Source organism: Antedon mediterranea, chromosome 8 (genome assembly GCF_964355755.1).
Source record: "Antedon mediterranea chromosome 8, ecAntMedi1.1, whole genome shotgun sequence".
In the NCBI taxonomy this organism is placed as follows: domain Eukaryota; kingdom Metazoa; phylum Echinodermata; class Crinoidea; order Comatulida; family Antedonidae; genus Antedon; species Antedon mediterranea.
Window position 1 is genome coordinate 28,042,358 of NC_092677.1, and position 14,097 is coordinate 28,056,454.

Here is a 14,097-nt window from a genome sequence, read left to right on the forward strand (position 1 = left end):
AATTTGCCTTTGGAATTATATATATAATTTAACATATGATATTTTTTAGGGAAATTCTGAAGGATAGAACAATTGATCTAATTGTCCCGGAAAATCGAGGAAACAGCTTAGATAGCAGCTCATGTAACAAAATACTGGAATGGTTCCAGATTGTGAACTTTCCAATAATGATAACAATTACAAGGGAGTTGCAATTAAAGATACAGTATTACTCAGCTTCCGGTTCCAACGACAACAATTGTTCTTTCAACCAATAATCCTGATTATTGTATACTTAAAAGAGATAGTACATAAACTGTTTACAGTATAATAACCAATTAAAAACAAAGGTGAGACAATTAGTATAAAAAAAACAAGTTGAAAATGACAGATTGAACTATTCAGGTTAAATAAACATATAAAATGTTACAATAAATAAACTATGGCCTATATTCACAAAAGAAAGCTAAAGTTAGTCCTAAATCTGGATTTATTTCAGGACGGAACATTTAGTACTGGGTTTAGTACATGACTAACTTTAAAATGGTGCCTTGAGTCTGGTAGAGTAAAGGTACAGTAGTCCTCTTTCATGAATGTGAATCAACTACTTTATGTAGCCTGTTATTTTGTGTAAAGCTCTGTCTACAGTATCAAACTTTATGTGACAAAAAAATGTGATGATGTACCTATTTATAGACATGATGATGACATATCACTACCATATTTGGACACATCACACTTTTTTTGTCAAACTAGTTTGATAGTGTAAACAGAGCTTAAGAATGGATATTGTTTTTTAATTGTACTGTATTGTAAAAGATGTTTGATGTTCTCCAAATCTACTTGCCAATATTTGACCAAATGTATGCAGCTGACAAACTTTGTATTCTCTCCCCAACTCCACTATGTGAATGCTATAATGGCACTTAATATGTCAGTAACATAATAGATTGAGATAGCAATCCAAGGTTGAACAATACAGGAAGGGTATGAACGCATACGTAGGAAGTACTACTGGTCTTATACGACTTGGGCGTAATTGACATTATCTAACAACAAAAGATGACATTGAGAGACGGCTGATGTCCATAATCAACATAGCAAGGTGGGAAATACAGCATTGTATTTAAAGTAGGAGTGGGTGGGTGGGGGGGGGGAGAGGTTACAAGGACAAAGAATGTATATTGGAAGACAACTCATTTGTGAGAGGAAGAATAGTTTAAATGTAAATTTGTGTATGAAATTCTGACCACCTCCTTTCTGTACGAGTATTAATTTCTAAACAAAACGCAAGCTCAACTAACAATACTGTATGTTTGTGTGATTTTCTAGATGGAAAGCAAAACAATGGGACATTAATTGTTCAAAGCAATAATATTTACATCAAATTTAACTTTCTTATAAATATTAAAACTAATATGTTTTCCATTCAACATATTGTGCAATTTGGAGTTAGAATCAGGGAGGTACTTATTGACATTTTTATAGCTATTGTAAGTATTGTACTGGGATTTCAATGTGACACTTTGCTAATTCTTACACATGTACACTTTCGTTTATGGATTGTCGTTAATTTTCATTTGAACTCCAGTTCAGAACTTCAGTACATCTTTAGTACAGTATATACATTGGCATATCAATTAGTGTATATATCTTGGTATATTGTATCTTGTGTACATTGGCATATAAATTAGTGTATATATCTTGGTATATTGTATCTTGTGTACATTGGCATATAAATTAGTGTATATATCTTGGTATATTGTATCTTGTATACATTGGCATATCAAATAGTGTATATATCTTGGTATATTGTATCCTTTGAAAAGTAGAAACATTGATAGCATGTTGATATTTTACACTTCATAGCTTTCTATTTATCTTTCTCTCAATTAAAAAAGTAAAACATCAATGTACAGTATACATACCCTTCTTAGCTTTCTTTTGAAGTCTGATTGTATCTGATGATTTCTTCTTAATCTCCTGTCTTGCTTTCTTATATTCTATACAACAAATAATTTGTAATTTTAGAATTAAAACTTTATTTGACAAAAACATGAGATGTGCCCATATAAGAAAATCATACTCTTTTCTTAGTTTAAGGAATTTAATAAGAGATTATTGTAAATATTGGTTTGGATTAAATGAGAAAAAAACCTTTAGCGTGATCTTTATCCAACTGTGTCGTAATCTTCTTCCAATCTTCTATCTTTTCTTGGAGTGGAAAAACTAAACAATCCATTAAAGACCTATGAAATAAAAATAAATTATGTTTGATTTGGGGCACTTGACCATCATACCGAAAGACTTAGGTTCAATTCCTGATAAGTCCACTTAACTTTATGAGTACCTGGTTGAAAAAATACTAGGGAGGCGGCATGGAAAGGAACTAGCCACCTTAATACTACATACACAATGCTAAGTTCAATCTAACAGATTATCCCTTTACGTATTCACACAAGCTAATTACCTTAATACCAAGGCAGCAGTATATTTTTATTGAGGCAAATTTATTAAGACTTTGTATATTTACTGAATGCAGCTCTTTATTTTTATAATACTGTGGCAGACATGTTTATACTCCAAATATGGTCATTATTACAGACCTGTGAATGTGTGCAGGGATGTGGTAAGATCTCTCAAACTATGTTCTGAAGATGAATCTATAGAATACACTATTATTTAAGGCTACTCCTAATATAGTGCAACTCTATGGTATTGTATGGTTACACTCTACAGAATATACTTATAAGCTACCCCTTAATATAGTTCAACTCTCTCTGGTAATAGTTAATAATAACTTCTGGGAGAACATTTCAAGGGTAATTCAAAAACATTTAAATTGGAATGACATTGAATTCAAAAGTCGTTGAACTTGATCAAGTACATTTGTCAAGTTAAAATATAAATTTATCTTCATTGAGAATAAGATCTGTAGGATTGTAGCCATCTGGATGGAGGCATTTGAATGAACTTAGGTCACAGAGGTCATTAAGTTCCTTACTGAAAACTGTTTTATGTGTTTCAGCACACAGTATATTAAATCACCAATTGCTGCCTAAAACCCTTGCTTTATAAATCTTTTTTCCTCACTGATCTAGGTCAGTAGCTGATGTTTTTTTCTCTTTTGTGACGTAAACACACTTACTTTTATTCACATTATTAATATCATCTTTCATGTCATCACCATTATTCATCAGTAACATTTTTAAATGTTGTAAATTCACTTTGTATTACCTCTGATCTAGCTGATGTTTGCCCATTTTTTCTAGGGTATTGTTCAGGATTTGAACACAAGACCTTAGGTTTGATAAGCAAGCATGTGAACTACCATGGTACCATGTCAAAACATACAATGATGAAACTTACGCAGTAAAAGACTTGAGTTTAATTTCAATTGATTTATGTCTCATGCACATCCTTGTCAGTGCTGATCCTATTTCTTTTGTTGCTCCTAAAAAAACAAAAACATGACATTTTGAATGCATGTTTGTGTAAATTCTTAAACATAACTTAAGGTAGTCTGGACACACACTGTACATACAATCTGTAACATTTAGTTGTATAATATTAATAAAGTAATAAAATATTTATAAAAATTCCTTATTAATGCTTGATAGAAAAATATACATTAAGCATGTAATTAAGTTGTGATACAAGCCCAGAGCAATAATTATGATATCAATCGACCATAATATAAAATAAAAACATTAAACGCATCACTAGGTTTGAGCACGTAATTTAAATATGCAGAACACGCGCCATTCTCCTCATCTATTATGCTGTCTAATTTATCATAATAATTAAAACATTGATGAGAGAAATCAAATGAACAAAGGAAAATGAGGAATATCTATTTGAACAGTTAGACGTGAGAGCGTGGCATCGAGGCGTAGTAGTAATAATCAATTATACATCTAAGAAAGATCTTCAAACTGTTTGAAATCAATTGATCAGGTTTAAATTATAGTTCATGCATATGAAGATTAATTGTCATGAAATAGGTAACATGAGATGGTGTTTGTAGTTGACATTTTCACATCGATGAGGTCGGACAAAGGGTGCGTTGAAGCCGCGCGTACTCATGACACATGAGACAACGAAGATGTACAAAATATTAACAAATTTCCAACCAGCTTCACAATTTGAACAACACTACGTACCCAATACATACAGTTAGTGCTAGTAGAGATAATAAACTATCTCTATGGTACTCCAAAACCAATTAAATTTGCATGTACATTAATTGTTGAATAAAGGAATTCAATACTTCTTTTAAGTTATCTAAAGCAACTTCATCAAATGGGCTTCAATACAAATTGGGTTAATGAAATGAGGTTAATAAAGATTGCACACTTCATACTAACTCATGTATATTGTCATTGTGGATTTTAACAAACACTAATGGATACAAATTGATAACTTGTGATACATTAATCAATTGATCAGTAAATGGGACAATCTAGAAACAACAAATGTTGATACAAAAGTCTTCAAACATTTGGTAGTTCAATTGGCAGCAAAATTTGGAAAGGTACACTCTGTACAGACAGTATTATTGAAATGTATTTTTTCACTGTACTCTCCCAATACCGGATTTAATTCTCTGAAAACCAGAAACTCTTTTTAAAACGAGATTTTTCTTGTACCTTTAAAAACACATTCTGATTACCAGAATTTCTGAAAATTTCCAAATAAGAGTTAACTGCATTCAATTCATATGGAACATATACTGTAATATTGTCCTAGATTGTTATATTGCTATACACTGTATGTTTGGTTTTTATTAGAAGTAATGTTTAATGCCTAAAATAGAGTATAAAGTACGCTACTTAGTCTGCTACAAATGATCAGCTTAGTCATTAAGTACATACTTAATGTTGTATGGTAATTGATTAAAAAAAGTGAACTCTTAAACTTTGATGTCAAATTGAACAATATGAGGCCTGTAAATAAACATTAGTGTACCAGTTTAGTTGACCTGCAACATTCAGTACATACTGTTACATTTGATTGATGTAATGAGGTTTGTAAAAACTTAAATATTTATAAACATACTCATTACTGGTTTGCAGTAGTAAAACACACCCACAAGTCAAGCAGATGGTGTCGTGACAGAAATGAGTGGAAACAAAATTAAGACAAAATTTTACTCTTTAAAAAAATTTAGGTTTAAAAAATGATTAGATCAGATTCAGTGCCCTTTTTTGGGGGATTGTCATGTTTAACTAGTTAATGTTTATATTCAGAAGAAGAATCTCACTTACAGAATTGAATCCCAGATTTTGGGATTAAAAAGCAAGCTTTTCAACTACCACTCTATAGTGCCACAAGATTATCCATTTAAAATGAGCAAGAATCATTTAATAATAATGGGTATTGCTAAGCCCCGCAAACCCCCGCAAACCTCCAAAAAAACATAGCAAACCCCACCAAACCAACATAAAAGTGATTGAATCATGTAGTGTACGACAACCTGAGAACAGGGTTGGTGTACTTATCTATTCTGAACATCAAAACTAAGTTCAAGGTAACATACTTATTTCATATTTCTCATGACTTAGTTATGAAGATCTCCAGATATCAGATGTGAGTGAGTCAAATTATCATTCATCAGGGCACCTATTTAGTTAACATTACATTGATAATTCACTATGAATCTGGTAGTGCAGTACATAATAGTAGCATTTTAGGTTTATTCTGAACTGTACTGTACAACCAACTATCCCATTCATAAACAATAGTTAATAATTGCTAGCAAATCTCAATGCCACGTGGTAACGTAGCGTCGCTCCCAACATGAGTCCATCTCTTTTAATCAAATTCACAGTTAGACTCTCCAGGACCAATGCATTGATCCGCATCTCCAGAGATTTGTATTTAGTACTTAACTCTGGGAAACCAAAAAAAATACAATAATTTTATTACTATTTTTCTCACGATCTTTGCTTGAGATATATACTGTACAGTAGTATCCGTCAATCAGTTGAATCTATCTTGGTGAGATAGTTCATTGCAAATAACAAACTAGTGTAGTGTCTACAATGAATGTATATTTTCATGTTTTATCATTTATTATACTGCAGCACGGTATTCAAAATGAGACAACATTATTTTGTTTATCATCGCGTTTGCAAGAAATTTGCGTAAGTTAACCGAGGTTGGCATTTAAAATAAAAGTTTACAACCCCACTTATAATATGAACAAATTATAATAGTACAAAAATTACACAAACGTATTCGGCTCATTACTCTGTCTTAGTTGCCATGGTGATTGTGACGTAGTGCAATATTTATTTTTAGAACACCTTGATCCTTTGTTTGAGAAGACTTGGATAAAAATACTCAGATGAAGAAAAAACGGCAATTTTGTTAAATTATTATTGCATGCCATTAGTGTTTTTTAAAAGAATGTTGTTGGAGAACACCTTTGTGTGGCCTTGAAATACTTATAAATGAATTATTATAATACCACAAAATAATACCTGTATAACATTTCAATGACTAAATAATAATGCTGTTTGTATTTTATTCATAAAAACATGGTGTTTTACGAGTAAGGTATTTCACCACTTGAATGAGTTTGTGATGGAATTTCAAATATTCAAAGTTTCACAAGAATGCTTAATATAGTGTACAGTAGTTTTAAGATATGAAATTTATGCATGGAAATAATTATTAGACAACCTGCATACAGTAGTACCAATTCAATTATTGTCAAGCACTCTGGCTCGAAAATCATCTTGCTTGTCACGTAAAACATTAAATTATGATAAAATGGAAAAAAATATTTTAAAACATTATCGGATCCCAGTATAGTCGATAAATGAGTTTAACCCACCTGTCCTGGTAATTGTAAAGTATGGTTTATGCAACAGTTATTCACATAATACATTCACAGTCACACAATAATTAATAAAAATAATAAATAAAGCTATTTAATATAGCATGATGACATCATGACATTACCACATTTTGAGTTTACAAGTTTAGTTTACGGTAGTGTACTGTACAGTATGTCATACAGTATCTAACTACTTCAGTGAAGAAACCAATCCTAAAAGTGGCAGTGTATGTACTATTAAAATACCAGACAATAAATGAATAAAAAACTAGACAAAATCGGCAAGATCTGTAGGAGATCAGAGAGTCCTTGCCGAGGTAGCAGGCATTAGGGAGGAAGTCTACAAACATGAAATGAAGTAGCAGCTATTAACCTTTTAATTCCTGGCATTGTCTTGGGCTTAATAATCACGCTTTTTAATACCAAGTACCGATATTTATTCCAGTTTGAGTATTAAGTTCACATCTCATAGGAACTGAACATTCAACCTGGTTACCAAAAGACATTAATGTTTTACAGACATCATTTGGTCACTCTTAAATTAGGATAAATGTTGCCAAAGGGGGGTTTAGGGGTTTAGATTTTGTCTCAGTACTTTTAAACTTTATTACACGCCTAAAAACTCATTTGCTTGCAGTTTTTATACCTTAAAAGCAAGGTAAGGTTGATCTTTAACAGAAATGTACTTAAACCACACAAGTTATACTGTAAGGAAGGGTTAACTCTGTATAAATTATTAATGAATGTACTGTATTGCAATCTGCTGTATAATCTTCCATGTACTGTACAACATTTATGACACTTGATGTGTTTATTAACCAATCAAATTGCAAGAACACAATCAGGTGTGTTATAAAATCAAATGATAATATCCTATACTTTATATACAGTACTCTAGTCTTTAGTGCGTTGCTGTGCGTTATATTGACAGACACAGATCTTTACAGTAGAAAATATAAAGTTTAAAAAAACCATTATTATTTCCTTTCCCATGAGTTTTGATAACTTTTTTTTTTGGTTGGAGTGCATTAACTTTGTTGTGTACTTTGAAATTGAGAGTTAAATTGTTGGAAAACAATATTTCCTGAAAGATGTTATTCTTGCTAGTTTTGTGTTTTGGTAAAAAAGTGTCAAAAAGCTTTTGTAAGTAATCAAAAACATGACTCCATCCGTCATACACTTTTATAGAATTGGATGACTGGTTTCAAAAGCTAATTGAAAAAACTACAGTAACTATTAGTACGTATTGTTTTAGCTACAGGTAATATATTGAACTGTGAATTTGCAGTTCTTTTAAAAAAGAAAATTAGCGAAACTAAACTGCTTTACAGTTCTGATGTCCTGCTCAGACAGCGTCTTCAAGTTAGCTTTGTTTTTTTAGAAAAGAAGAAAAATCATGAATATTCAAAACCGAATGAACATTTTTAATCACATTGAATTGTATTGACATTTTTACAACAAAATCCGTTTAACTTTTTCTTTCAAATGGTTTAAAGTAGGCCCTGAGAGTATTCATACAATTGTGAAATTTATAGAAATGCATGACTGAAGAAGAAACATTTGTGACATTTTTTTTCCTAATAACAATGGCTGTATTGCTGTGACATTATTGAAGAGGCGGGCTAGCAATTGACCTTAATAGGACAAAGCGTTGAGATGAAAGAGTCTATTCAGTTACTATTAATAGGATAATTATTAACTAACAAAGTATCTAAACATCCTATTGTATACAGTTGAAATGTGTTAAAAGAGTTTAAACACAAAACACTATTGTAACTCATCTGCAACAAGTCTAACTAGTTTGTGTCAAATTTGTGGAATATAATGATTTTTTTAATCAATTTCGAGTTCTCCTCCTTATTTTGTTCTCCTCTAATGACAAATCAAATTGTGACTCCATAAACAACTGCATACTGCAACATCTTTTTGACAGACCAGGGAATAGTAAAATTACTAATTTCACTATTCAGACTAACAGCAATATTCTTTGACATTACTGTACCAGTAAACACATGTCCCATACTGTGGACAAATAAAAAACATTTACCTATATAATGGATATTATAATTTGATACTCCTAATAAGCATTATTGTATGTAATTCAGTAGATATTGGCTGCAATAGCTTTTTTATTTGGTTTTATACATTTTCCAATCATACACTTATACAGTACAGCATATAAACATATTAAATCTGTAAATGTATGCTTTCGTAATGTTCAAGCTTTGCTGTCAAGACCCTTGCAATATTATATTTGGATTTCAAAGTATGCCTCCTCCATGACATATCTTGTTATTTCTTCCACTGATACCAGTCAATCATATTACACAACCAATTAAATATTTCTGTCCCATCTGCTTCGTTTGGTTGTAGAGTCATCACTGATCTGTCTAAATGCTTTGCTTGACTTAAGAACAGGACAACTCGGCTTTCTTTCTGAAGCCTCAATCAAAACTTATAAAACACTTCAATAGAAATGAAGCATGATAATCTATGGCACGCACACAATAGCTAGATACCAATGATATTATCTTAATTTGGTTTCACTCTATTAATTATAAAAGAAATTCAACCAGAAATACCGGAATTCAAGGATAATAAATATAAAAGTAAACATTTTGTGGCATTAAAATAAGTAGTACACAATACCAAGGCTGGATTTGTTGTGGTTTTTTTGTGTTGTCATAATACTGTATACTGTACATATTATGGACATATTTTACATATTAGTATTACCATTATCTTTTGTGGAATTAACTATATTCTTTGGTATAATGTACAAAGTATTTGTATTTGTATTGTTGTTTATTGTTATTTTCATTGATATAAAAATGAATATTTGTGCGTTTTATTTAGGAAGAAATAATACTGTTCATGATTTATAAACTAGTCTATCTGTAAATTAACATACATAATATCTGCTAGTACAACAACTTACTAGTGATGATACAATCACAGCTATATAATACTGTGCTTGGATTTAATATGATAATTGTACAAATGCAGATTAGTTTTAGCATAAGATATCTGTATGGTTTGAGGCAACATGACCTTGACACAAACAGCTCTCTAAATTTCTTTGCTGTGAATTGTTTTCTTGTTAAACATGAAGAGTTTCATTAAATATTCTTCAGAATAGGTTAAAAAGTATTCTAGTTTTAGCCATCAAGATCTTTTAAATCCTTTTTTTTCTAAATTAATAGACTTCAACAGCTTTTCAGCTTTCAATCACAAAAAAGCAATAACCAGTACTTTATCAGTATGTGATATTGTACATGTAATGTAAAATATTATTAATGACTTTTTAATATAATGATTTAGAAATGATGATACAATTGACATTAAACTACAGTAATCTGCTAAAATTATGGAGTAAGAGGATTTTTAAAGTGTTAGGGCAGTTGTACCTTGCCAATGGCTGATCCAGTATTTTGAAATAGAGGAAGCCCAGGGCCCAGACCCATCCTTCTATGGCCTATACACGCTTCTAAAAAATATACTTTATTTTTACTTTCTGAATACATTTACTAGGCTTACGTTTGGCTTACCGAAGAAAGACACTAAATACAGTATAGCAACATGTTAATAATTGAAAACAATTCGCTGGACCAGCAGATGGTAATCATACTTTGACAAGGATTAAGGTTGTCATGTATTATTACCTTCTGAGGAAATCATTGCAGATCCTGTCATTGTAAAATGTAGCACAACATTGAGGAAATCAGATGGATAACATTAATGTTGTTGACTATCTATTGTAATTAACATGTCAATTGTGGTTTATAATTTCTATAAAGAAATATTGTTTAATAAAAACATTATAAGATGTACCAAAGAATTTTCCAATAAAGGTAAAAAGGAATAAACAAAATCTCTGGACTAATGTTTGTAAAAACATTTAAACATCTACAGTAGCAGCTTGGTTCCTGTTTCTTGTTGTGTGTGATGTGATGTGAATCAGGTGAAAATTAAATAACATGGTAATATTTGTCAGCTCGAATGGTCTATCCAGTCACGGTCCTACTGCAAATAAAGTTGCAAAGACTAGACACTCCTGAGTGAAGACGATCAAAGTATATTTATCGAAACGTTGAGAAACTCAACAGAACTAAATATATGTGGTGTACCACAAACTGTATATTATCAACATACTGATTTCGCCGCACATTCTGCAAACCTTCAAATTTTCAGGCAATAAAGACTGGACAGTCAGTCACAATTTAGAAATGTACTTAGAAGACCCTGCTTTAGACAACTCGCACTTTATAACTGCACAATGATAGGCCTAGTGGTTTCACACTTTATAATTGCACAATGATAGGCCTAGTGGTTTCCCGAATTGAAGGCGTGGTTCACAGATGTTTTATCTATTTTTATCAAGCTTTACAGACTGCTTCTTACATCATGCCAGTATAAACATTACAGTACAGTAGCTAAACAACCCTATTGCACTTCTGCAAGATACTGTACATCCATGGTCATTGAGACAATAGAACTAATCTATCATTAAATCAATTGTCAACATAACCTTGAAAGCTACTCAAACATTTAATACATATAATTACTTTTAAATTATCATCATAAAATAGTGATGTCATCATAATATAGCGATATCAATCTAAATTTGCATACTGATAGTTGATATAGTGATATACTGATAGTGAAGTATATAAAATAAATTATTATTTGATGATAATAAAGTATTTCAAATTGAAATACAGGGAAACAGTATGTGAAAGAAAGATGTTTTGGAGTAGAGTGCTGTACCAACGGTAAAATCAGCTCAGAATTGCAAACCGGAAAAAGATCTTATAACACAGCTTCTTCTCAAGATGGGTAATTTACAGTATCATATCACATTAATTGCTTTAACAGGCGTGAATGAGTCAGTTTACAAAAATAGATTTGACATTTAAATGATAGACAACACATTGTATCTAATGTGTACATCTCATGGAGATCAGCCAGTATCACTGTCTACCAGTACTACCATGTGATTATTGTATAAAATAATACTAAATTATCTATCAACTGAATAAAAGAATCCAACCCACACTCAAACCAAAACATAGATGAAGTGGCATACACTGTAGAATGAATTTCAACATTTGAATATTCCAGGTTCAAATCTACAGTAGAATGGGACGACTTTTTCTCATTCTCACAGATTTCCTCATCTTATCGTTTTAAAAGAATTTTATATCTCATCATCATTCAAGTACTGTGCTAAGGAAATATGCAAATTAAATATAACTGTCAAAATGATACTGTATATTTAATTTGTCATTTTACTTTCAGTACTTTTACTTACAGTAGAGCAGAAGATGCTTAAAAACATCACAAACAACAATTATTACTTGATTCGGTCAACAACCAAAACATTTAAACAATTTAATAAATAATGTACATTTAAACTGAACACAGTTGAATAAATTAAATTATTACACGATACCCAATAATTCATGAAAATTATCATAATCCAATTTCATGAAGCAATCGGCATCATAGACCGTACGTCGACCTCATTGTATTCTCATAGATCAAGAAGCATAGATAATTAGTCTAAATAATTATCAATATGCACTTCAATTGAACTGTTTAAATTCAATAATTGTAATGCGCATGGTTTGTTGTAATGCTTACGATACATATTGATCGCCAAGCAGCACAAACCAACTTTCTATCTACTTATGCATAGAATTTGTGTCGTCGTGTGTTTAATGTATGAAACTGAACATTATTGTACAATACCATTGACGTACAGAGAAGCTCCTGTGTTCTATGGTTTCCTAGATCATAGATGATACTGTGTGTAAGACCATGTATGTTTAATATATGAACTGAACATTACTGTACAATACCATATACTGTACTATGGCATGTACAGTGGAATCACTTGTGATACTGTGTGTAAGACCATGTGTGTTTAATATATGAACTGAACATTACTGTACAATACCATATACTGTACTATGGCATGTACAGTGGAATCACTTGTGATACTGTGTTTAAGACCATACAGTACTGTAGAACTTGTGTTTGTGTGTGTTTTACTTTAATGTATGGAAAGTACAATACCATTTTCTATGGCGTACAGTGGAAGCTGTGTTCTATGGTTTTATGATTCTCATACTAGTGCCACTCCCAAAAGCATCATACTGTATTGTGTGTTGTAGGACATTTACAGTACTCTTTTTCATGATTCTCATACTAGTGTCACTCCCAACAGCATCATACTGTATTGTGTGTTGTAGGACATTTACAGTACTCTTTTTCATGATTATCATACTAGTGTCACTCCCAACAGCATCATACTGTATTGTGTGTTGTAGGACATTTACAGTACTCTTTTTCATGATTATCATACTAGTGTCACTCCCAAAAGCATCATACTGTATTGTGTGTTGTAGGACATTTACAGTACTCTTTTTCATGATTATCATACTAGTGTCACTCCCAAAAGCATCATACTGTATTGTGTGTTGTAGGACATTTACAGTACTCTTTTTTATGATTCTCATACTAGTGCCACTCCCAAAAGCATCATACTGTATTGTGTGTTGTAGGACATTTACAGTACTCTTTTTTATGATTCTCATACTAGTGCCACTCCCAAAAGCATCATACTGTATTGTGTGTTGTAGGACATTTACAGTACTCTTTTTCATGATTATCATACTAGTGTCACTCCCAACAGCATCATACTGTATTGTGTGTTGTAGGACATTTACAGTACTCTTTTTCATGATTCTCATACTAGTGCCACTCCCAAAAGCATCATACTATATTGTGTGTTGTAGGACAATTACAGTACTTTTTTTTATGATTCTCATACTAGTGTCACTCCCAAAAGCATCATACTGTATTGTGTATTGTAGGACATTTACAGTACTCTTTTTCATGATTCTCATACTAGTGTCACTCCCAAAAGCATCATACTATATTGTGTGTTGTAGGACAATTACAGTACTTTTTTTCATGATTCTCATACTAGTGTCACTCCCAAAAGCATCATACTGTATTGTGTGTTGTAGGACATTTACAGTACTCTTTTTCATGATTATCATACTAGTGTCACTCCCAACAGCATCATACTGTATTGTGTGTTGTAGGACATTTACAGTACTCTTTTTTATGATTCTCATACTAGTGCCACTCCCAACAGCATCATACTGTATTGTGTGTTGTAGGACATTTACAGTACTCTTTTTTATGATTCTCATACTAGTGCCACTCCCAAAAGCATCATACTGTATTGTGTGTTGTAGGACATT

At 31.6% G+C, this 14,097-nt stretch overlaps 1 protein-coding gene across 1 annotated transcript in view; it reads right to left on the minus strand.

Moving 5' to 3' along the window:
- The window catches only part of LOC140057513 (protein MTSS 1-like), a 53,419-nt gene that overhangs the window by 27,585 nt on the left and 11,737 nt on the right, over positions 1–14,097 (minus strand). The window contains exons 4-6 of the mRNA XM_072103208.1: positions 3,349–3,433; positions 2,137–2,228; positions 1,908–1,982 (exon numbers count right to left, since the gene is read on the minus strand). Coding sequence (XP_071959309.1) covers positions 1,908–1,982; positions 2,137–2,228; positions 3,349–3,433 — 252 coding nt within the window. The remainder of the gene's footprint in view (positions 1–1,907; positions 1,983–2,136; positions 2,229–3,348; positions 3,434–14,097) is intronic.